At 40.5% G+C, this 26,132-nt stretch overlaps 1 protein-coding gene across 5 annotated transcripts in view; it reads right to left on the reverse strand.

Moving 5' to 3' along the window:
- WDFY3 (WD repeat and FYVE domain containing 3) overlaps positions 1-26,132 on the reverse strand; it is a 213,466-nt gene that overhangs the window by 12,638 nt on the left and 174,696 nt on the right. For all 5 annotated transcript variants that reach the window (XM_084855546.1, XM_084855544.1, XM_084855549.1 and 2 more), the window contains 16 exons: positions 23,416-23,469; positions 20,353-20,521; positions 18,918-19,081; positions 16,042-16,190; positions 15,612-15,732; positions 15,185-15,270; positions 14,023-14,103; positions 12,815-12,869; positions 12,499-12,618; positions 10,795-10,912; positions 9,398-9,504; positions 8,157-8,310; positions 7,427-7,518; positions 6,938-7,150; positions 2,917-3,064; positions 1,311-1,465 (listed from right to left, as the gene is read on the reverse strand). In XM_084855546.1, the coding sequence (XP_084711672.1) occupies positions 1,311-1,465; positions 2,917-3,064; positions 6,938-7,150; positions 7,427-7,518; positions 8,157-8,310; positions 9,398-9,504; positions 10,795-10,912; positions 12,499-12,618; positions 12,815-12,869; positions 14,023-14,103; positions 15,185-15,270; positions 15,612-15,732; positions 16,042-16,190; positions 18,918-19,081; positions 20,353-20,521; positions 23,416-23,469 (1,986 nt within the window). The remainder of the gene's footprint in view (positions 1-1,310; positions 1,466-2,916; positions 3,065-6,937; positions 7,151-7,426; positions 7,519-8,156; positions 8,311-9,397; positions 9,505-10,794; positions 10,913-12,498; positions 12,619-12,814; positions 12,870-14,022; positions 14,104-15,184; positions 15,271-15,611; positions 15,733-16,041; positions 16,191-18,917; positions 19,082-20,352; positions 20,522-23,415; positions 23,470-26,132) is intronic.

Genomic DNA, 26,132 nt, shown 5'->3' on the forward strand with positions numbered 1-26,132 from the left:
TCAGGAACTAGCTTCTTGTTTGAAGTGGGGAGGCAAAGTAAAGGAGTTTTCCTCCCCTCCATTGTTTCCCAATGAATAGACCTGATGTTCATCAACAGATAGATTTGGTGTCTGAATAATATCTTTCCATCCATGGTTGAAACCTTCCATTCTTTCTTTGGCTCCTTTAGTCCCTCCAACTCTTAATTAATTGCATGGCTGCTACAATCAACTCCACAGTATCCACCACCACTGCATTTCTCTAAAAAAAAAAGCCCAGCATTCCAAGAGACTAGATAATACTGGACTATATTGTAGGGTTGTCTACATTACCCTAACTCCCCTCCCTGAGTCATATGGGTATAACAACACTGGATTACTTCACAGGATGACAGTAACTAATGATGTATCAGCCACAGCCCTGTCCAGTACAACATGGGTATAATAGTGGTTGGCATTTATCTAAACTGGCATTGATTGGCTAGTTTAAAAAAAAAATGGAGGGTGGACCCCCCTCTTTTTTTGGTATGAAATAAGACCTGAATTACAAAGACTGTACACTACTTACTGTCTTTGCTGCTACCTATTATTTTTTGGTAGGTACACTACTGCCCAATCACAGCTGCACTAAAATCTTGGATTTCTCAATTGTTGTCTATGGGGCAGCAATCACGTCTCTAACAGGGAGACCAAATAATGCCTTACAAATGAACCAGGAAGTTTCTTCTCTAGACATTGAGTGCGTCAGTCTAACCTGTTTGACTAATTGGCTAGCTCTGCTTTCCTAAATGTCAATAGTTGCTATGACTTCATTCATTGGCATAACACACTGAGGCAGACTAGTTTCTCACAAAACAAATGGGTAGAATAGTGCCTGCATGTTTTGCCTCATATCTCAGTTTCTACAAGGGCTAGACATACTTTTGCAAAAGTAGGGTAAGAATCCAGGGATTATGGCTCTTTGGGGGCGGGGGAGAGAAATGTCTCTTCCAGCCCTCCTACAAAGCAAATTATATATGTTAATTACACATATATTGAATATGAACTTGAGCACGCTCCGGGAGAGAGCGCAGGACAGGAAGGCCTGGCGTGCTATGGTCCATGGGGTCACGAAGAGTCGGACACGACTGAACGACTGAACAACAACAACAACACATATATACATTCAATTTATGGAATTTAAAAGAAAATTCTAGGTGCACTAGAAACAACTTTCTGCTAGGCATTAGGCTGTTTCTTAAAACATGGAATTTGGAAGAAGCAATTCAAATTGTTAGTTTTCAATCAAAAAGTATGGAAGTCAAAGACCCACAGAAATCTGGGATACAAACCTTGTCTGATTCATAGGCTCCCAGCCTGCAGCTGAGATCTGCATAACCCCAAGCAAATGTTTTATTCCAGGCTGGAGGAATTAGCACTTTATTCAGTTCCACTGCTAAAATTCCTTTGTCAGTGCATACTATCTGCCCTACAAGCTCCTTGAGTTCTGCGCAAAGAAAGATAGAGAGCAGAGGTAAGTTGCACTCACAAACTTGAGTTTATGAAAACATTCCCTACTTGAGATTGAGTGAAAGCCATATCTGACCACAGTACAAGTGTCGGCAATTGAGAATCATCCTGAGAAATTTGCTTACACTAGTGAACTATCAGCACCGGACAGGAGTCTTTCAAGGACACTTAGCTATTAAGAATGCTACAGAAATTAGCCATCCCTCAAGCAGTACTGTGACTAAGGAATCAATCCTCAAATCAGTATTATGTTTAAGACAGTGATGAGAAACTTGTTGGGTCTTGGAACGTGAATATAACTTTTACTTGTATGAATTCAAACACTGCTATTAATTTCACTGTAAGATGGATTTATTTTCATTCCTCTAGCAGACACTAGCAACATGCATTTTGGTCTTGTTAATGGTTCAGCGTACGCTCTCATGCAGGAGAGGGCAAAAAGTAGATCAAGATCTGCTGGTAGATCATCTCTGGGTAATTTGTGGTAGAACTGCAAGTATTCCTGACTCCCAATTGCCTAACAGTAGCAGCAACAAAGTGTCTCCCACACCTCTCCTGAATTATACTGCTAAAATTAAGAAAGCTTGAGGTGATAGTAGATTTTTGTTTGGAACGACTGTGACTTCCATTCAGTTCTGGCACTCAAAGCAAATTCCTGGGTCCAGAATTCTTTAATTCTAAGTTTATGGCTTGTGTGCTAGGCTTTGGTTGATGGATCTCTGGTTCTAGTAAAAGAAACCAAAGTAGATCCCACAAGTCTGAAGTCCACCCACTTCTGCTCTAATCTGCTAGAAGCAATGCAAACCAGAACAACACGAAGCATAAGCAAGTCTCTCTGGTGCCGACAGAATATAAGACTGGCTTCCAATCCTGAATACATTTGCACGCTCTCAGAATTGTCAGTGAAGTCAGCAAGCATGGAAATGAACTCTGCCTGAATCAGAGTACACAGGAGTATAATCTCTAGTTTCTAGAAGATGTATCCTTAGAGCTATCCCTATGAAGAAATAGCTTTAATTGTAGAGAGGTTATATGGAGTGGGGAAGCAAAATCAATCTTCCCCACCCAGCTGGCAGCCATTAGATGCCACATTCTAGGCAAGTAGACACCAGTGTATAGGCCAGATGTGTGCAATTGTCCACCCTCCATAACTATCGAGGGATCATAATTTGTGGGGTCTGCAATGCATACAATGGTTCAATGAGCGTACATTCCTGTTCGAATGGGATGTCCAATGTACAAATGTCAGGGTGGATTCAGCCCAGCCTCCACTATGAATAGGCTCAACACAGACAATGCTCTCTGGTTTTAATTATAAGGATATTTTAGAGGCCCTTTCTAGGGACAAAAGGCGGCATATAAGTTTTCATAGAACAAAGCAAGTGCTTTTTTGACCATGTACACTCTCTTAAAAGACATATCATTTACCCTTTACTGGTGCAAGAGAAGGCCTGAGGTTGTCTAAATGATGGAAAAAGATCTTGTCACTTGCAGTGCCAGGTGGGACAGAAATGCCACTTATTTCTCCATTAATTCGGCTTCTCACTCGCTTTGGTGGATGAGGTTTCTTAAACAACTGCAGTAAGAGAGAAAACACTAGAGGCTTAGTAGCAAGATTACAGATGTTTTGCAGCAAAACCTTTCAAAACATCAACACCATCCATGAGACTTCTTGCAAATAAATTTTGTAACAGAGTTTGGAAGAAACGTTGTTTTGTCATCTCTGCTGTTGACACAAGAACATCCACTACTGGCAGAGGGAAGGGGCCAAGTACTAGCCTGCCTTTTCCGTCCTCCTTGCTGGCCTGTGATCAACCAACAGAAGGGCAAGCACTCCAGACTGCCTCCATTTGCCATTCGTTCTGCAACCACTCAACAGCAATAGCCCAACTATTTTGAATTGAGTTGGTGCAATTCCTATATGAAAGTCTGATTTTGTTAGCCATTGTGAGCATACGAATGGAAAGGTGGTATATACATTTAAATCAACAAATTATCTAGATCCATTTCAATCTGACTTTTGGCAATTAATGCATGTTTCTTTGCAACTGTGAGTCACTGATCAAAACATCAAGGTTCTGTTTTTTTGCTAAAACAAATCATTCAGCAGGTTTTCAGTAACCAATGTTTTCAACAGTATATTGACTCTTATAATCTGTGCATCTGGCATTTGAATCCATACATCTTGTGCCTCTATGCATTTTCTATGTATTTGTTTTAATTACCAGGCATCCATCAGTGCATCTGTATGATTTTATTTTTACTTGAAACAATTTTTTCTAGACATATGGTATAAAGATATTGCCATTTTCTGTATCTAGAATGTTCCTGAATTTTTATTTTTTAGATAATGCATTGTTCTTAGAGAAACTGCTTTTGAAACTCCCCTTCATTTCAAAATAGCTTGCACATCACCTAGGAGGCAGCTCTTCGAGTAACACAGAGTGCATTGAACTTATGTGGATCTTTGCATTCCTCCTGTCAAATAAGGGAATAATACAGTTGCTGATGAAGTGGTCTCTGTTTGCTTTCCTAGAACATGTGTGTTGCGAAGTACCAACATCTCTGGAGCCAGAACCACTGAGAAACAATAGGGAGGTATTGGCATGCCTGAGGAAACCCCGAGCTTTGCAGAAATACAAAAAAAACCTTAAAAGCTAACAGCCTCCGCCCCCAGCTACACACGTGCACAAGCAGACAAATTAAAACTGAGCATGCTCAGTAGATAGAGAATGTTGCATGTTAGTTGGAAAAGAAAACCTGAAAGGAAGTGAGGGAGAGAGGGGAAAGAGAATGGAATGGACTACCTTGGGTGAGGGCATGGCTGGCTGAAACCCTGAACAGGAGCACTCCTACTAGGAGGTGAGGATCCTGTGCAACATTGCAAGCCTTACTTGTTTTATACTACTTTGAACTATGAGGCAGGTAGTTATTCAAAGTGAAGAACTTAATAAAATTTTCATAATCAGCAGGGTCTACAACAGCATAACAGAGGAAGCCCTATTTTGTATGGGTTTAACTAAGGATGTTTTAAAAACCTATTCAGTTAAGTTGGTTGAGATTGTTATGCAGAATGATCTGTATTCACTGAAAGCTGCTATATCAGCCCAGATTTAGTGAATGAATCTGAATACAGACTGACATTGCACAAGAATAGCATAAATGTCTGAGTGGGCAGGGAGCTGGATTTCAGTCACAGAAAACACATCAGCTGTTTTCAGTTGCTTCAGCCCATCATGTGATGATGAATCAGTAAGATCCCAATGTTTACCACCTGTAATGTTATCACAGACTTCCAAAGCCATGTTAAGCAATCAGAGTGCATTTAAATGGCCCAGAGAAAAACATGTAATCCTGAGGTTTATCAAAACAGATTACCAATACAAATACTGTCAAGCTCCACAGAGAAGTGACAGCCACATACAGAGAATTCTGCACAAGAGAAGGTTGGCAGGTCAGCTTTGATTTAGCTTTTACAAAGTTGGTAGTATGTGTTCTTTTTAAATTAATAATTGTTTTGGGTGGAGGCAAGGCTAGTTGGTGTGTGTGTATTGCTTCGAGACTGCTTTCTGCAGTGAGTAGCAATACATAAATTGAAAATAATCATCACTGTCATTATTTTAATGAGGTTCTGCCTTGCTGTTTTTTATGTTTTCAGTTTTTAGAATTTTGAGTTTAAAAGTGGTTAACTTTGATGTTCAGAGCCATGCTGAGAGTTCTATGGAGCCATCTGGATTCCCATCAACAAGGTAACAAGGAAATAATTTTAAGGATAGAGTTTTGGGGGGAAATATCCAGCCACTTTATGATTTAGCTGTACTGGTGCTTAGGTTTTGTTGTAGTTGTTAAAATCTTCAGTCCAGGGCCTCAGAACTACTACAGTGTTTTACTCCTGCAAAACACTGAAGGTTCAATCTACTGAGAAGTTTTATTGACTGACTGATAGATTGATTGACTGTATTTCTACACTGTTTTTTTGAGGCTAACCAACACAATTTTTAAAAAAAATCAAAACATGAAAGACATCTTCACATAAAAACATAGTAAGGATGCAATCCTATGGGGATAGGCAGCTGCCTCTGAACTCGGAGACGACCGCCTATCCAATGCAGGGCAGGAGAAGCATGGAGGGGATCGTTCCCTCCACACTTCTCCTGCCCTGCATTTGCAGCCGATTTAGGCTGTTTAGCTGTGGGAAAGTGGAGTGGGGGAGGAGGCTGCCGGACGACACATAGGATGTGTTGTACCGGGATTTCCGCCTTCCCCGCCCCAGAACGCCCTGTTTTGGCCACTCCGCGCTCCTCTTCTAAGTGGGGAGTGTGGGACCATTCTGCGCTGCCTCCAAGGCAGCACAGAAGGGGGGAAAGGTCGGTTCTCCAGGAACTGACCTCGGAGCTTTGGTTCCAAGGTCGGTTCCCAGAAAACCACATAACCTACGACCATGAAGCTGCTGACTAGCGGCCAAAGGATTGCTCCCTAAAACATTAAAACCCACAAAACATTTAAAAAACCCAAGTTACAAAGATATGCCTTGACCCTTCCTGAATGCAGAAAGTGTGGGGGCCAGTCACAACTCCAAATGCAGTTTGTTCCAGTGTTTGGGAGCAACACAGGAGAAAGCCCCTTCCCGTGTGCAAGACGAACAGCCCTCTGAAAGTGAGGGTGTCTTCAAAAGGGCCTCCCCTGCTGATCTTAGTAACTGAGCAGGGTACTTCAGTTCTCTGTGTGTCTGCATACTTCCCATTCATTTCAGTGGGGCTTGCAGAAGGCCTTCCCAGCAACCTGCACTGCAGGCCTCTTTCTTCGCTGAAGACCTATCCAGGCCCCGTTCAAACACAGGCATACTTGCCCCAAGCCTATATGCTCGTTTTTCTGTGCAATCTTCATGCAACCAAATCATGTGAAAATATGGAGCAAGGATGAACATCTTTCGTTCTTGAACTGAAGGCCTTTCCACATGCATACCTAATCCACTGCCCCTTCCTGACACCAAAGTTTCTCATTCAAGCACATGTGTCAAATCACACTGTTGATTTGCAAGATTAGCTCCTACTGTTAGCAGTGAGATCCAAGCATTAGTGGCTTGCCATAAACACGTGGCCCATGGACTGCCAGGGGGCATTTTGTGGCCCTGCCAGGTTCCCTGCCTCCATGGCACGGCCCCCACAGCTGCGCAGCCACTTCTAGTTGTGGCTGCGGCAGGGGAGGGGTGCCACCCCAGAGGGCTCTGGAGGGGCCAATGTGCCCCCCAACCCCCCACAGTTGCCCACCCCTACCATAAAACAACAGAAATGAAGACCATGGAAATGAGATTCAAATTCGTGATTGCTTCTTCCTTACCCAAGGCTAGGGACTATAGACCTTCTCCAGCCCTGACTGGGGGGCATCCAGATCTCCAAAAGTACAAAGCAAAAAGGTGAGCAACCACATCTTTTCTTGCTAACGTTACCTGCTTAGGTATCTGCCCAAAGTTATTAATGAATCCTATGGTAGCTGTTTCTTTTAATGGATCGTTTATGTTGTATATATCCACTTGTCCCTCATAGAAGAGATGATGGAAGACATTTACAGCTTCTACTGCAGCAGGCCCTTGCTGTTTATAGCCAAAGATTAAATCAATCCATTCATGTAGGTGCGCACTCACAAAATCACATTCCAAAGCCTGCAATTCAAAATGTGCAGGTTAAATTGAGCATAAACTGCTACTTGTTTATAGTGGGTGAAGACACAGAATATCTTTTGCTGAAATACTACAAATCCCTTAGCCGGCTTTTTCAGCCAACGCTACTATCAAACAGAAAAAAGCAGAATTAGTTCTGTGGTTTGTCAAAAACTTACCCGAGATACACTAGATGGAAGATACATGTTTTCTTCCACACACAAGAATTGGACAGAAGGCTAAAAAGGGTATTTTATTTTTAACAAGAAGCTATATTACCTCTCGATGAACTCTGATGAATTCACGAGGATCTCCTTTAGCCCAGGGGGGAAGTATTACATCACCAAGTTTAGTGCCATTCTGCTTGCAACCTATAATACCAAAGCAAAATATTTGGGTAAACAGAATTTACTGCAATTAGGTGTGCTTCTCTAGAAAGTTAAACCTGTGTTTAAATGATCTCCTGGGTATAAATGAGAAATTTAAATGACCATTCAGTCTCTGAAATTAATAGTGGTGGGAGGTTTCAGGCTTGTCAGAGCTACTTTGTTTGTTTTTACTAGAACCCCAAGATCCACCAACCAGATCTAGGTGCAAAAGAAGACACACGTACACTTAGAATTAAAGAACAGGGTGCCTCTGAGCCTAGGGATTTCTTTTTGGTATGCAAACTGAACTGAGCCCAGTCCTTTCACACAAAAGTCCACTTCAAGTTACCCACAAGCTTTCTTCATTGCAGCAGTTTAATTAGGGATGGATGGGGAGCGATTTATTTGCTAATACTGTTTAAAAACTCGGAGTCAGAAACCCTTCACCAAACTAGTACAAATCAGAGATCTACCAGTAGATCCAAACCTACCTTTCAGCATAACCCTGGTCTAAGCTATACACTATTTTCTTATGCTTTCAGATAATTGTTTATTTATCACACATAAGCAAATCTGTTTTAAGCTCATCTTGCAATGGCAACTCTGTAAGAAAGAATGCTATCAAAAGTGGCTCCTCTAACCTAGATCAAAGTTGTTGGAGTTGAGTAACAACTCTGGGAGGTAGAAGAATTCTGGGATGAGCTCCTTGACATCTGCCATGTTGTGCTTGGATGCAGAGTACCAGGCTTCGCGCACACTGTGAAACATTCTGTCAGCCAAGTCAAAGTGGCCACCCTGCGGATGGAAAAGAGAAGCATCTTTATTATAATGAAAGCATCGCTCATTACAATTCTGAAACAGATATTAGGATGCTGACAGCAGCACCACCACCACCCCCCCCCCGCCATCCTGCCCACCGCATTACGGGGTGGGAATCAGCCCTACTCCAGAATATGATACACTGACTAAAAAAATAAGTACTTCATTGTCTTCAGTTAATTTCAAACCTAGAACTGTAAATATTTCAGACTCTCAGAAATTCCATGTTTGTGACTAATAATGCAGTCCTGTATGTGTCAACTCAGAGGTAATTCCCAGTGAGAGCAACTGGCAAGTAGGTATCTATAGCAGCCTTCCCCAATGTTTGGGTGCTTTTGGTCTACAACTCCCATCATCCCTGACCACTAGCAATGCTGGCTGGGGCTTATGGGAGTTCTAGTCTGATATATCTGGAGGACACAACATTGGGGAAGGATGGTGTATAGTATTGCCACCTTAATTTGGTTTTAGACACACAAAACCAGTTTATTCTATCACACATCCAATAATTCATATGATAATTAGGAACTCAGCAGACCCCCAAATCTAGAAATGCGTTTACTAGAATTCTGACAGTTCAGATCTATAACTAAAGTCCGTCCATGTGTCAAATCATTTTTCTCTCCCTCCTTCCCTCATCTTTTTTTAAAAAAAAAAAAAACAACTGTGGAGAAAAATAATGTGGAAAACAGAACCAGGGTTCTGAAAAGGCATGTTTCCTGAAAATTTGCATTTTATCATGTTTCTAAAGTTAATTTGTATATTTTGTCAAAACGAACTCTGATGCTTTGCAACAAAGATGGTAATCAATGTAGCAAATGCATCTACCAAATTATGTTCAAAAGTTTCCCCAAAATATTATAAATCAAGGCAATGGTGCTTTTACTACGATGCAAACTTAGGCCTGGTTTACACTTGATGGCAGGTTTACATTGCACATCCAAATCTACCACAGCAGGTGGTAGTTGCTGGGTTTGGGGTTATTTAAAAAACGCATACAGCATCATGTTCAACCAGGCTGTACAGGTAACAGAACAAAGCTATCAAGAAGTACATATTTTACCTGTAGTCTTAAAAATATCTGTGTGAAAGGCTCCATCCGTACAAGATATGAAGCTACTATCATTGCAGAGGAATAGTGGGTGCCATAATGATAAGCAGGAGTTTCACCTGAAAGAAAACAGTAAAATAAAAACATGGAGTAAATACAAAGGGAGTTAGAAGGAAATGCCCTTGCATGATGTCTGCACTAAACTATTAGGTCTAAGGTTAGGTTGTTGTAATATCAAGATGTGAAGCACATCTAAAATTGGACATTTTTATGACTTATAGAATCATAGAATAGTAAGGTTGGAAGGGGCCTATAAGACCATCGAGTCCAACCCGCTGCTCAGTGCAGGAATCCAAGTCAGAGCATCCCTGACAAATGGCTGTCCAGCCTCATCTTGAATGCCTTCCAGTGTGGGAGAACCTGCTACCTCCCTAGGTAATTGGTTCCATTGTCGTATTGCTCTAACTTGACACTACAACCACTTACATTTTGGCAATGATACACTAACAGAAGTAAATGAAGTATCTGTCCAGCAGTATGACACATATTGCAGTTTTAAAACTTGTTATTGTTTTGGAATTAAGCACTTCAAATTAGCCACACTGAGTTCCAGTACTGCTGGAGAATGCTGGCTGGGGAATGCTGGTAGTTGTAGGACTTTTTTCTGTCTGAACAGTCATAGGATAGCATCAACATTTAGTTTAGAGGTTCCTCAACTGTATTCTAGCAAATTTCCCTAAGAACAAACCTGTTGTCATCTTCCCCAACTGGTAAAACAGAGAACATTCAGCTAGATTTCCAGTCCCGAATAAATCAGATCAAAGAAAAAAACACAGTACAGGCTATCCCAGGGCAATAAATGCCAGTACTTAAATATCTGAGAAATCAGTATAGACAAAAGTAACAGCAGGTACCACAGCTAACATTAGAACAATGGTCTTTAGATCTGGGGAATAAATAGTCATCCATTTGATCTCTGTAGTTTTCACACTGATCTTCAAAGCTCACTCCCATAACTCCCCTGTGGTTCAGGGGATGAAGGAAGCAGTAACCAGAGCTTATACAGCTTACCATGCACAGCTCATTCGCCTTCCCTGTCTTGTGTAGTTGTGTTCCAAGACACTTCTCTCTAGAGTTCATGCAAAATAGAACAGTTTTGCCTTGTTGTGGCTAATGGCAATAGGAAATTGCAGTGGCAAAACATTTTATGTTACGCAGATGAATGAACGTGATACTGCATGAAGTGGTATCTCAATGTGATTATTACTATAAACCAGATGTATATAGTATCTAACTGAAGTTTGATAAACTTCTTTAACATTTTTTAATTAGAAAGGCATGGATTTTAAAATAAAAGTAGAAAGTAAACTTATGGCTGCATAGATAGAGTTCGTACATCGATCACTTACCGTTAGGATCTTCCCAATCTTTATACCGCTTCTTATACTGAGCTAACCTCTCATCAGTCTGGGCCCCCATTGGTTTGGCCAAGTTTCTAAATGTCTTTGGGTTGGTAAGATCCAATTCCTTTAAAATTAAGCAAGAAATAAAGCTGGGTGGAGTTTTTTTTAAAGTCTATAATTACTCTGTTAATCTAGCTGCTCAGGCAGGCCTGAATTAAAATACTTTCCCCAATTTCCATCTAGTGCAGATACTTTTTGTCTTACTAAAGCAAGCATAAGCAGGACAAGCCTCTGCATGTCTAGTCAGGAGTAAGCAGGACTGGCTCACTCAGCAGCAGTTTCAGATAGTATGCTAAATATCAAGCCTATGCTTGTCCAAGAATAAAAACATAAGAAGAACCCTGCTGGATCAGACCAAGGGTCCACCCAGTCCAGCATTCCGTTCACACAGTGGCCAACCAGCTGTCAACCAGGAACCCACAAGCAGGACACGAGTGCAATAGCACTCTCCTGCTCATGTTCCCCAGCAAGTGGTATACACAGGCCCACCGCCTCTGGTACTGAAGGTAGCACACAGCCATCAGGGCCAGTAGCCGTTGATAGCCTTCTTCTCCAGGAATTTATCCAACCCCCTTTTAAAGCCATCCAAATTGGTGGCCATCACTACATCCAGTGGTAGCGAATTCCATAGTTTAACTATGCGCTGTGTGAAGAAGTACTTCCTTTTATCTGTCCTGAATCAGGTTCATGGGATGACCCTGGGTTCTACTATTTTGAGAGAGGGAGAAAAATGCCTCCCTATCCACATTCTCCACACCATGCATAATTTTGTAGTCTTCTATGATGTCTCCCCTTACCCTCCTTTTTTCCATGCTAAACAACCCCAGCTGTTGTAAACGTCCCTCATAGGGGAGATGCTCCAGCCCCTTGATCATTTTAGTTGCCCTTTTTTGCACAAGAAAAAGCATGAGAAACATGTCCCCTGATCAGCACTGAGAAAGGGAGCCTTTTTCAGTGGTAAGCAGGGAAAAGCTTTTCCCTGTGGGGCAAGAGGAAGCAGGGTCCAGGAAAGAACCTGTGGGGCTGGGATGGAGAACCCTTATCAGTCCCATGGGCCAGAGGATTCCCCATTCCTGTCTCATTCCCTTCATATCACTGCCAGGCTACTCAAGTCTCTAGTCTGAAACATTTATCCACAAGCTATTCACAGATTACTTGACAAAAAGGACTATTTAAACAAGCATTACCAACACTTTTCACCATTTTCCCAATGACTGGGGAAACTCAATGGAAAATGATTTGGGAAAATTCATCCAAAGATTTACAATAACTTTTTGGTAGGCACCATCATTGCATCTGGATCTTTGACACTCCTCAACCTTAGGACCTCATCCTGTTATCACTCTTGAAAGAGCCCATTCCAAGACTCAAAGCTTCATGAAGTTAAAAGCAAGCCTTATGTTTCGACAATTCTCCATGTTTTTCCATCAATGGTGTTAGAGATTTCTGGTCTCAGAATCTAGGCCAAAGTTGAAGCACCATTTCAGATTCTTAGGTGTCAGCAGCAAATATTAAGCCAGCAAAGAAGGCTTGCAGCCCTAATTTGGGTTACTTATAAATGCAGGACTTTAGGCTTCCTGAAATAGACCTCTGTTTTATAAAATATGAACCTTTCTGACCTGATCAACCATCAGAAGATTTTGTGTTTACCTCAGAATCGTAGTCTGCAAGGATCCATGGGAAAACAGGATATTGCATGAGGTCATTATAGGATCGGCCAGCCAATGTGTTTAAGTGCATCAGGTACTGGAAGTTACTGATTTCACCTCTCTTTGTAAAGATAAAACACAAAATAAAACACCATTTGAGTTCATTTCCCAATATTAAAACTTAAACCGTTAAATTGTCTACTCCTCTATAAAATATGGAAACAAAACATAACACAGCATTTGGCACCAAGATTACATGCCCAAATATCTATTTCAATTTACCATGAAAGAGAAACGAAAGTACTTTTTATGCTTACCTCCCACCTTTGTGTTACAGATTTCTCCCCCACTAGGGTGCTCAGCAAGCCAGACCTAATGAGAATCAGGAAAGATCAGTATTTTTGCCATTTAGCAGCAATGTAAGAGACAACTGTAATTGCACGTAAGTGAAATGGAATTATTTATTCATTTAACCTACTGAGTCAACGTTATTAAAGAATCAACTGTTCTCTGATGTTAGTGGAACACCATCAACAGCATATATATGTCATCAAGGACCCAACCAACAGATAAATAACCCTTGGTAGGCTGTCATGTCGTGCAAACAGCCCCAGTGTGGCCAGGGAGCTCATTTACACCACCTCCTAAAGAGACTACAAATTCTGGTTTCTTTACTATTTTTGTGTTTTAGTATTTTAAACTGTACCCCACCTTGAGTGCATCAAGAGAAACGCAAAACATAAATGTGGCAAAGAAATGAAGGAATAATTCTTCACATGTGGAGCAACCCTCAATTGCCCCTCATACAAGAGTTCTTTATGAGTATTGGAGGCTTGGGGAGCTTTGAAACCGGACCAAATTTCTTATCACATGGGATTTTCTTTCCAGGAAAATCTTCAGGAATACTTCAGAAATCAGCACATTACTTCTGTGGGGCTTCAACACTACCAATAACATTTCAAGAAGGAACCGTTGCAGATCAAAATTAGAATTTAATTTACATTTATGCTTTTTCTTATTCTCCAAATCTCCTTCATTTACTTACACTCATGAAAATACACAGGGAGAGGACAGTGAAATTCAGAGGGTTCAACTTTTTAAATATTGGGATCAGAAGACATCTAGTCATAATTAATATTGGCTATGTTCCAACACTTATATCTTGGCTTAATAAGCAAAGGCATGAATGTGCCTCAAGGCCATACATGCAGTCCCTTCATTGCACCCTTCTTCAGTTACCTATTGCTTCCTATTTCATGTGAACTGGGAAACGATGATTAACGGCTTCAGAACAAGCAAGGCTATCAAACCAACTTCAAACCATGGCTTAATAACATTGCTTGTTCCTAAGCCATTAATCATAGTTTTCTGGTTAGGATGAAACAGGAAACGATAGTTAACTGCAGACCTCCTGGGTTGATTGCTAGCTCATGCAAAGAGCTGCGTGTGTGGCCACAAGGCATGTTCACATCTCAGTTTATTCCTTCCAAATCTATTGCACAGAACAATAAACATAAATTCTTACCCTTGTTCTACACTGGTGTTGGGGCGCTGTCCAGACACAGACTCTGAGCTGTCAGTTAAAGATGGAACTACAGCCAAAAACCTTTTAGAAATTAAGAGGATAATGCAATCAGCAAAATATATGCTCCAATTAGATTAGGATGGTGGTGACTCCAATACTGGTAATAAATTATGCCATTAAGCCATTAATTCAATTTTCATTAGAAATATACTTTTTATTGAAAAATAAACCTGTAAAAAATAAACACCTCAGTCCAAAAAGTGATTCCTGGGTGAAGATGAAGGAGGGCATAATTGTTATCCAGCTTTAAGAGAGAAAAAAACTATGTGCTTTTCAATGCAAATGAAAAACAAATCAACATTTCATTAGACTTTTTTTTTTTTTTTTTACCACGAGGAACCTCACCTGCTGTTATTTTGCCTACTCATCCAACTTCTGAGATCCTTTTAGAAGGCAGGGAGGAATATTGAAGCTTATGTCACAGCAACAGCTAAGCCATACTGTGCCACAGACTAGCCTTATTGCAACTACAGCAGAATTCTTTTGTTGGCGATTTGTTGCCAATAATTCAAACAATAATTGAAAAGAGGATGGCCAGTCAATAAAGCTCAGGAACTTGACTAAAGTTGATAGATCAACATTGTTATCCAGAACTAAGACTACATTTGGAGCAGGAAACTGGGAATGTAGAAAGGCCTGTAGCATACTTGAGAATCATGGACACTCCAGCAAGATACATGTAACATTGAGGGAACACTGAGGGACAGTGAGGGAACAAGGCATGCACAGGTGAGATTTCCTCTGTTCATTTAGAGCCCAATCTTCTGCCTGGGATTTTACTAACCCAAGTAATTAAGTGCCTTCTGCAAAATCTGACTACCCCATTATTCATCTTTAACTAGGTCACAGCACCAATGCAGACCTTTCGGTGGACTCTATTGTATAATTGCCTTGTAAGCAGTTGTGAAAACCATTCATTTATTTTTACCTTTTGCCTTTTAGTTTTCTAATCAGTTACCATTCAAAAGAGGACTTGTTCTTTTGGGTCATGACTACTCTCTTTTTTTTGGGAGCCTCTGGTGAGAGACTTTACTGAATTTTTTAAATAAAATCTAATTATACAACATCTACAGATAGTCAATTGAAAATCAATTCATAATACCTTTGGTAGACTTTATTTTTCACTCCTTTCTGAAAAGCTAGAAGGTAGTTGCGTCCATCTCCTGAGAATACTTCAACAGCAATTGGCTGCAATGAAATGGTGAGTTTTAAAAGGTTGTCAGACCAGATGAGAGAGAGACTGTTGAGGGTTTTCAGAGGTGCATTTCAGACATTTTTACCTAGCTGCGAAATCAATTTGAAGCACAAACGGTAAAATGTGTGCTTTAACATTATCCGTTATCTCTGCCAATGTTTACAATGTACTAAAGCGTCCAGACTAAAATATTTAATAAAAAAGCCTATAAAATATATACAGTCCCATCTGTAGAATGTCATTCCACTTTAAAATACACAAGAAGGTGATTTTAGTGCCTATCAAATATTAAACAAACTCTACTTTCCCCCAATGTAAGCAAAATGTACACCACCTGCAACAGATATCTTCTTTTATGTACTTCCTTGATATCCTCATATGCAAAAATACTGCATGTCCTTTTGAGCTGACTTGGACCCTGTCGCGCTCCCCTAGGTATAATTGGCTCATGCATACTGTACAGATGGAAAGGTAAAATGAAAGGTATGAATGAAACTATAAACCTATGATTATATGAAGTAATTCTCATTTACCCCACTAATTTTCTATGATCACATTTCCATTATATTATCATTATGAGCATTATCAAAACTACGATACTGTAAATAGGGCTAGGAAGAGATTTGGTATGTTTTTATTTAGTCATATTTTTTTCCGAGTTGTAATTAACAGAAAAATAGGAGGACTTCTTACAGTCCTAATACTGTAAGATTTTTCACATATTTTTCCTCTTGCATTTTCAAAGATTGTCAAGCCTAACTCACTTTGGAGGCAGGGTCTCAATATCCCGTATTTCTCTGGTGGCGGTCATGGTAAATCCGTCAATCACATAAAAGTGCTCTTTACCAAAAAGAAGGAGCCCCTCACTGGTGTCTAGGCCTTGAACCCGAGCACAGCGGTACATGTGTTGAATCTGTAATAAAACCCAAATATTTAATCAAAAGTAGATGAAATAATGCTATGTGAGTATACTTTATGCGCCCTGGGGATGGGTGGTGGGTGGGAGGTTCTCACACACAGAAGGGGGCTACATCAATATTGACAAATATTAGACTCCAACTGAGAAAACATGATTGTGACACAGGATACAGTGAGAAAAGGAAGGTCAGCTGGAAAATGGGCATTGAGCCCCCAAGAATCTCAAGAGTTTTTAGTAGAGCTGACTATTTACAAGGAATAGAATAGAATCTAGGCTAAAATACAATTATGTCTTTGTTGGAAGTTAATGCTTAATCTCAGATATCTATCCTGAAGAAGCCTCATCAGTTCTTGTTGTTGAATTTGTAAAAGCAACACCTTCCAAACTATAACTTAGTTTCTCTGTAGCACCAGCTCTGGCTTTCATGTCATTAGAAATTGTGAAGCTTCAATGACATTGAATGAGGATGAATGAAAAGGCAGCAAGTCACCACTAGAGGTCTATTTATTACATGCTTAATCTGACATTCAAGAGGTGGCAATCCGATGACTCTTTCCCAGCCAGTGCCATGTTGAATCTATGGAGTCTACAAGCAAAGCCTTACTAGAGTTTCATCTGCCGTTCACAGGAATTAACAACAGGCACAAATTATGTTTGATTAGCTAGAACCCCAATCTCATTTTCTATGCTTTCCTAATGCTGGGAGACAAAATGGCAAACTGTGTAAGAGGTCTTACATAGTGCTAATTTATAATACTGGAGAATAATCTTAAAGCAGCCACACATATATAATATGGGGAAAGATTCTACTGCCTTCAATAGAATGAGCTTTAGACAGCTGCGTATGATAATACATCAACGTAAAATATTAGATGCTCTTGATGAAGTTTTGATTACTTCCACTACTTTCAGACTTGCAGAATCTTTTGAACAGATTCAAGTTTTGGTGAACTGAATAACCAAATACTGTCAAGAAATGGATTTTGGTGCTTAATCTTAATGCAGAGCCAATTAAAAATAGTAATACTCATGTTTATAATGAGTAAAATGAGCTATTATGGAAGGGGTTCTACTTCAAAAAGACAGGGCTCTTTTCTTCCAATGAGACCAAACAAATAACAGAGAAGTTCCTACAAAATTGTATATATGAATATATATATATTCATCAGCGATATTATCTTTAAACTACACCTATAATAAAATGAGATTCCTTTTAAATGCTTACTCCCATCAATGAAAGCAATGCATAATTACCTAAGTTTTAAAGGTCTACATAGTTTTAATGTCCTCAGCAACACTTTGGAATCCTCGTCATTATTTTCCATAAAACTGTTGTCTAAACATGATTAAATACACCTACAGGAGTTTAAGGGACACAGATAGCTTTAAAACCCAGTGAATTGTTGAGCTCTGATTTAAATATTGTTTGCCAGGCAAAAGTAGAATTATTCTTACGTCAAAGTTTTAAAAAGAAGAACTTAACTGGAGATTAAATCAAACACTAGGCTATTACTCTTCACAGCTGTAAGAAATTGCTATATGTCATTTTGTTGTCGTTTAATTAACTGGGGTACATTTTGGTAAAGTGACTGTTCCTTTTGTTAGATCCCCCATTCTGCATGTTCCTTTATGCCATACTAATTTGGAAATGGATAAGCAACAGTTTCTTGGAGCAAACAGAAAGGAGTCTGGAGGAACAATACACTCAAAAAGCCTCAACACAGGAACCAGTAGCGCAGCTAGGGCTGGACCTTGAGGTCAAAGCCCAGGGTCCCGCAGCCCACTGGGGAGCTCAAATGAACACTGGGTTTGTACAACACGCTAACGCACACTCAGTGGTTGACTGTGGGTTGTTGTTGAACTGTGGGTTAGTGTTTTGTCTGAACCCAGGACATTTTCTGCAGGATGGCTTGTTAACCATGCAGTTTGGCTTATTTTTCTCAAACAAGCCATCTTGAGAAACCATGGTTTGCTGTTGGTAGTTCAGGGTGGTTAACAAGCTACACTACATGGTTAACAAGCCATCCTGTGGAACATGTTCTGGGTTCAGACAACACACTAAGCCATGGTTCACTGAACAACCCATGGTTCAACAACAACCGATACTCAACCACTGAGCGTGGGTTAGCATGTTGGGTGAACAGCCCAGAGAATGGTAGGTGATGGTGGCAGCAGAAACAAACTCCATTCTATTCCTGTAGTCATGATGATTTAATTGAGTTTAAAATGCAAAAGTTCACATGCTCAGAGTATTTTTCTTATTAGGGTTTGCAAACACTGTTGTTGTTCTAACATATCAGGTGTGGGGAGAGAAATGTAAGTTGTGTGTCCCACAAATGCATATGGCCATCTAAAGGGGAGGGGGGTTAAGATCACCAAGTCCAGATACTGAAACTCAAATATTTTGGCCACCTAATGCGAAGAGAAAACTTACAGGAAAAGACCCTGATGCTGGGAAAGATTGAAGGCAAAAGGAGAAGGGGACGGCAGAGGATGAGATGGCTACATAGCATCACCAATGCAATGAAGATGAACTTGAGCACACTCCGGGAGAGAGCGGAGGACAGGAAGGCCTGGCGTGCTATGGTCCATGGGGTCACGAAGAGTCAGACACGACTTAACGACTGAACAACAACAAGGAACGTCCTATGTTGCTAAAACATATTATCTTGTGGAAGAATTCAGAGAGCAAAGGGGCATTCAGTGCTACAAGAATTATACCTTCTCCCCTTCTTCGAGTAGTCGAAGCAAAGTAGTGTTGTCAGTTTTTTCCTCTTCATCTATAGAGCTACTCTCTGCTATTTGATCCTGCAGCTGCTCCTGATTCTCCTCATCACCACCATCAGGTGCAGAACGAGATCTCTTCAGTGGTGGTTTAACCAGACCTGCATTAAGCAAACAGAATTGGTCAGTAGAATGTTTATGCAAGTCAATGAACTTTCTCTAGTACCCAAGCAAGGCAATCAATTAGTAAGTCCATTCAAGCGAAGATCTGTTTTATTCCACCTAAGATTCATGGCCCACCCCTCAAAACTTCCAACTAAAAGCAGATATAATTTCCATAGAACTGAACACAGAATAAATCAAATAAAGAGTCGGTCAGTGTATCCCCATTTTACCAATAGCACCAGCTGAGACTACCAGGTCAAGAACAGTAAATGGGTGCATGGTCCCTGCACAAGCATGAAGCTCAGTGGATGATCTTGGACAATTCACTCTCTGTCAATCTAATAGGGTTGCTGTGGGGAATAGAATGGGAATAACCCCATACGTGCAACCCTGAACTCCTTAGAAGAAGATGAGATACAAATGCAATAGACTGATCTACATGTAGCACTTGAGATCATATGGGCTACTGGGGTGCTTTATAGTTAGGGGATGTGGGAAACCTAAGGAAGTATGCCTGGTCAGGCAAAAAGACTGCACTGATAGGCAGGAATACTTGCTGAATTTGATCTTGGAAAATTCCAGTAAAACCTGATCTGATCCACAGCTCTCAGACTACTGTGCAGATCAGAAAGTTTTTATCCTTGGAATTCGCAATTCTCTGAATGTGGCAACACAATCCTCAGCAGTTTTACATATATCAAAATCTGTTAAATGCATATTTTGTGAAGAAATATATATTTAAAAATGCATATTTATTTCACTATTTAAATAAAAATATTTATATGGTTTTTTAAAAAAGATGACAGATTAATGCAGAAACAGGATGGAACATACATATAGGTGAACACATGCAAACATAACATGGACAGGAATTAGACTGATCTGCCTATCCCTACTGATAGGAAAGGAGCACTACACATGCACACACAGAAGAGGAAGATGGGATGATCAGAAAAAACCTCAAACCTCCCTAAATAGCTTTAGCTTCTGTGTGAACACATTCACAGAACTATATCCCTAAAGTATCATGACTACACTGGTCACAATTCACATGTCAAGAAAAGAAATGTGGGTCAGCTAAATACTTCTGCCTTGTGCTAAATTATTGTGAATATAAAAATGGTGGATTTCTGACCCTACACCCAAGAACAGTTTATTACTTGGGTGCATACTTCCCAATACAGAAGTGTGGCGTTATCAAGTGTGCAGAGATATGTATATATACACAAGTGTGCACAGACATATATATATGCAAAAATGATCCAACCTTTAACTCTTGCAATAGTATCTTCACCATGTTCTGGTTCCTGCTGAGCAGTTTCTCCTTCAGAGCTCTCTTCAATGGTATCTTGAAAGACTGCAGGATTTCCAGAAGCCAGGCGCATGTAATATTCTTTGCTGTCATAGCTTATAGCTCTTCGGTAGCGTGCAGGTTTCTTAAAATAATAATTTAATTAAAATGCTCAGTAACACCAACCCATTTTTTTAAGCAAATACATCCTAGATATAACTCTGTGCTGAGAACCTGCCCACTGACTCATGTTACAGCTTGAAGCAGCCAATCGAAAGCTAATTAGAATTTTCATAGGCAATCAGTTGGATTTGGACCGAATCTATTAACACTGAAACAATGATAAAAATTAAACACTACCTGATGAACAGCGTACAATATAAAAGTTATCAGAATGTGTTCAGTGTGTTTTGTGAATTTCCACATAAGGACTAACCAGCTTGCATTTAACTCTGTCAGATGGCCGATTTATAAGATTTCATCATTTCCCATAATGCATCTAGCTAATTCATTAAAAAAAATCCTTAAACATTGGTTTACATTTAATCGTTTCCCAAACACAGTAACGTAAAACAAATGTAATGATGTAGGGGTGCAGAACCTCTTTCAGCCAGAGCGCCAAATTCCATCTCAGAGAAGCTTTCAAGGGCCACATTCCAGTGGTGGGTGGGGCTGGAAGCAAAAGGAGCGGGGCCAAAATGGCAGCATAGTTTATAGCGCCAAGCTCTTACTGCCAGTAACTAAGCCTTAGGAGAGTCATTTCAACTTTTTAGAAGGTGGGGTGGGGGAGAAACTACACAAAAGCAGGGAAACCATCAAACAACTGGTGGTTAGGGAAAGGGGGTGCAGCTGTGGGAAGGGCGCACAGCCATCCGGGGAACGTTGGAGGGCTGGACTGGGATATCAGGAGGGCTTCATGTGGCACCTGGGCCTGATGTTCTGCACCCCTGATGTAGAGAAACCAATTGGCATTAAAATTAGAACTGTTATCATGTTCTACACCTACATTAAGACATAAGTTTAATTATGACATTTTGTTACAGAGAAGGAGGAGGCTGGGAACTGTGTAAAGACATCATAATTTGTTCGTGGACATGGTGCCCAAGATCACAAAGTCCTGTTTAGCGTTAGTTCACTCACGGCATTATACTATATGTTTTCCTTTACACTGTTGGCCTGAAATCCTAAACACAGTTCACATAGCCTAAGGGTCACGACCAACATGCGCTGTTGATTGCAGTGATGAAAGTGGAGTATACATGGTTTGCCAAAGCTCCAGTTGCGTTACAGAGGAACTCTAAAATTCAACAATCAAAGAGGTAGTAATGTTTTTCTGGAATGCCACAGTGTTTTACCGAACCTCTATTCCAGTCTAGTCCTCCTAACGTTTGTGACTGGTTGAGTGCATCTGTGGAATTCTGCAGAGAACAGCCATGCAACTACTTCCTCAAGAGCTCAGTTTACCACTCAGTCCATGACTGCTGAGTAACCAATGTTTACCAGCTCTAGGATAGCACAGTAAATAAAGTTCAATTGTGAGTCAAGCATGTGATGCAGCATTCATGAAAATCACTTCACCCTGTGCCAAATTCTGCAGAGATCCATTCAACACGATGAGTTTTAATCAGTCCTGGATATATTGTATTTATATTGTATTTAATGTCTTAACTTCTGTAAACTGCCCAGAGAGCTTCAGCTATGGGGTGGTATAGAAATGTAATTAATAGTAATAACAACAACAACAACAACACATATAGGTTTATTGAGTAAACTGACTTTCAGCCTTGAGGATTTCAATAGGACTTATGAGCCTGTAAACTGTACACATAATCGAGGCCCAATATGTAGATTATATTTACAATTAATTTGTTATAGTACAATTAAAAGTGAAGGAAACAAAGTATGGATAGCAAATTGCTTGTTTTCTCAGAAATGAATTTGGCAATATAAGGGTTTTGAAAGTAATAAGTGCTGCATCTCATTCCAAAGCCTATTGAAGAATTCAAAACTCTTCTGTGGCTACCACCTAACGCCTGCAATTATTCTTCAGTTTCAAATCAGATTTTTACACGTAACTGCTGACACAAGATGGTGAGTTGTTATACTAGTGCTATGGATGTAATAGATAAGCTACCTAGAGAAAGTATAACTTGACAAATTACTAAAAAAACCTCACTAACAGTCTAAAAATCTATCTCTTAATAATACAATGCTTTCCAGACATTGGTTTGACAAGTAATTCAAGATGAGTGAAAATTTATTGTACTTACTGATGAGCAATTTTATTTAAAAATCTATTTGAAACTGACTTTTTGTGATCTAGGTAGGACCATTCACAGAACTTACAATTTATGTAATATTGAATTGCCCTTCCCAACCATCTCATTTTAGAAACTATATATCATGTTTCTAACATGTGTGTTTCTAAATGGACAAAAGAATTTTAAAATTCTGCTTAAAAAAAGTAAATGCAATCTTCTGCTAACTTTTCCAATCGCATTTTTTTTTCAGTTCATGCAGAGACTTTGCCCATAGTTTTAAAGGGATGTATTCCAGGAGGCATATCCCATGTTCCTAGTAAGAAGCATATTCCAAATGTGTAAGTTAACAAGAGGGTAGAGAGCAGTGATTAATGGTCCCATCTGAACACTTGATATGGCTCCAAACAAGCATTTGGAGATGATTAGGCTAAGTACATGAATGCTTGAAGTGCCCATCACTAAATACATCATAGTCCATTAGTTCTGATTCGAGCTGGTACATGTTTTTACGGAGAGAACAGTGACAGCACAGCCCATCACAGCCTGTTAGTGTGCAGCACAGACAGAAAGAACTACAGAGACGCTGTATTAGGTGCAGACTTGAAGAGAACACAACCACACCCTGTTAAGTGTATTTAATGTAAATGATTAATCCTACAACAAGAGTTACTGAGGAAGCACGCTGAAAGCCAACCATAGAAGCCTTGTTAAGGTTGCCTAACATGCACAGAGAAATTTATATCAATTTTGCCACCCGTGTAAAGTTTTCTTTCTTTACCTTTTGAGGAATGGTATCGTCAGATGTCTCAGGAGGCTTACTTGAGAAGTCAGACTGAAAATAGGGCATTAAGTATAAAAACATGAGGGCGGGAAATCACATTGAGGAAGAATGTATGTTCACGTGACTAAAACTGTCAGAAACTGTCATTGGGCAAAATCCAATGAAAGATGGACTATTTGCTGCATCTTTTGATCAAACCTTTAAGGTACCAGACTGAATGTTTACATTATTTTCTGCACCGGAGATCGCAAAGCAGAAAAAAAAAACCCACACAAGCTTGCGCTTTAAATTTTGTTAGAATTAGCACGAGGTCAAGCTCTGTTTAACTGCAAACCTGATTTGTTTTTTGAACCAACAACCTGGGCAAGAAATTCATACACAATATTTTAGCAATTCCTTCAGTATTTGATTCTTAGTTGATTAAATTAACATCTCACAATGTTATTTCTATTCTACACTTGCCTACAAGTTCAGTCCACAAATGCAACTGATAATCAAGAGCTCCCCCTTTATTCCATGACACCATGTTTGTAAAAATCACTTCCAGGGCTGATCCCTGCCATGAGGCACGTTGAATTTCTTGCTTCTGGTGGCAGGAATGGAAGGTGACAGATCATGGGAAAGAAGCCCCCCACCCCACCCCGGGCCCCTGTCTCTGTCAAAAGTGGCTGAGCGGAGGTGCTGCCACCCAGCTGGGTTCTAGCAGCCATGGCTGGTTCCTTTCCTGCACGTGAGGAGAGGCCACTGGACTGTCCTCTTCCCACCCATCCCCATTTGCTCCTACAGGCTGCTCTGCTGTCCTTTCCTCCCCTGCTCATGATCCCACCAGTGAGCAGAGCTTACGGTGTGGTGATTTGAGACAGGGCTTTCTCAATGGCAGTGCCCCGACGGTGGAATTCCTTCCCCAAGGTTGGCCGCCACATTGTTGACTTTTGGACAACAACTACAAACGTATTTATTCACCCAGGGCTTTGCAATGTAACTTGGCATAGGGACCTTGCTGCTTTAAGATTATACGTGTGATGTTTTCAGTTTAGGGTTAGGGTTGACATTTTAATTATGTATAAATAATGTATTTTTATTATGTTGTGTACTTCCCTGGGCTCCCTTGGGAGGAAGGGGAGAGGGGGAGAGAGAGAATTTGGTAGGGGAGAAAGAGGCAGGGAGGCAAGGTAGGAGGCTGGGGGCTGAGCCCCATTGTGCCTGCCTGTCTTCTATGGAAGTAGCAGCAGCGTGGTTGCTTGCTCGCTCTTTCCATTTTCATCTGCCCACGCACAGCTCGTCTAGGCAGCACAGAAGTGGGCGCTTGGCAATGTGAGTTTGCAATTTTATATCCACTTAAGTTACCCCCCACCCCTACCCCAATCCTTTAGAAATGGGTATTCTAGAAGACAAATAATTATCTAGAAAGAAGACTTTTTAAGAAGTATTGTTGCTACTTTCAAAACCTGGTATTTTCCAAAATACATAGAACAATGATTTACATGCAACCAACCACCAGTCCTTTGTTGTCAGTGCTGGCAAGTGCAGCTTAAGCCACAGTTTGGATATTTACATTGTACTTTATATTGGCAGGGGGCTGCTCAAGAATTATGTATGATGAAGGCTCTTGCCAATTTATTTAGAAATGTGGTCCATAATATTTGTAAGTCAGCTCCTTTGACTCCCAAATATAAAAGAGTCTTGCATGACAATCAGCTATTGGGTTTCCCAATCTTTTATTTATTTATTTATTTATTTATTAATTACATTTATATCCCACCTTTTTTCCTCTAAGGGACACAAGGCGGCGTACATAATCCTCCTCATCCATTTTATCCTCACAACAACAACCCTGTGAGGTGGGTTGGGCTGAGAGTCTGTGACTGGCCCAAAGTCACCCAGTGAGCTTCCATGGCCGAGTGGGGACTAGAACCCGGATCTCCCGACTCTCAGTCCAGCACTCTAGCCACTACACCACACTGGCTCTCTTTTAACACTTGTGGGGTGTTAGAGGAGCCAGGTACCTATTTCACTTGGGAAAAGCAAAACCACAAGAGAAAAGGAGATAAATGGCAGTATCCAGTATCCACTTAAGGCAGCCCATTTGTTCTTAAGGTGGCTTACAGTGCAGTCCTAAACATGCCTACTCAGAAGTAAGTCCCTAGAGTTCAATGGGACTTGCTCCAAGGTACACGTGTATAAAACTGTAGCCTTAGGTCTTAATCTGGGTATACGCACATGTGCACACAATCACACACATGTGGAGCAGTTTGGTAGCTGCTTTGAAAGCTGTATTTAATCCTGACTTGGGATGTCATGAAATGACAGCGAATGTTAAGACATCATCATCATCATATTTTTACTGTCAGGGCTCAGGAAGAGGCGTTTGTGGGATTTTCTGCCTCAGGTGCTAAAATAACTTGATTGTATGTGCACGCACGAGAAAAGGTTACTCTGACTCCGGCAGCAAAGATTTTGGTCTGGCTCTGATCACTCCTGCCCGAAAATGAGCTTTTATTTTTCCAGCTCCCGAGATATCTTCGATTAGATGAGCTCAGTTTCCATAATTTGTAATCCACCAAGCTGAATGCAACCCATCAGCCATGTATGGCAACCCACCAGAGGGTCAATACATTTCATGTTTCTGCTGCCTGCCTAGGACTACAAATACAGGTGGGTTATGAAGCACCTGTCAAGTGGGCTGTGAATGGCGTGATGCACCATAAGTTGTA

Source organism: Heloderma suspectum, chromosome 5 (assembly GCF_057233095.1).
Source record: "Heloderma suspectum isolate Gila_16-S chromosome 5, 16-S_ref, whole genome shotgun sequence".
Lineage (NCBI taxonomy): Eukaryota > Metazoa > Chordata > Lepidosauria > Squamata > Helodermatidae > Heloderma > Heloderma suspectum.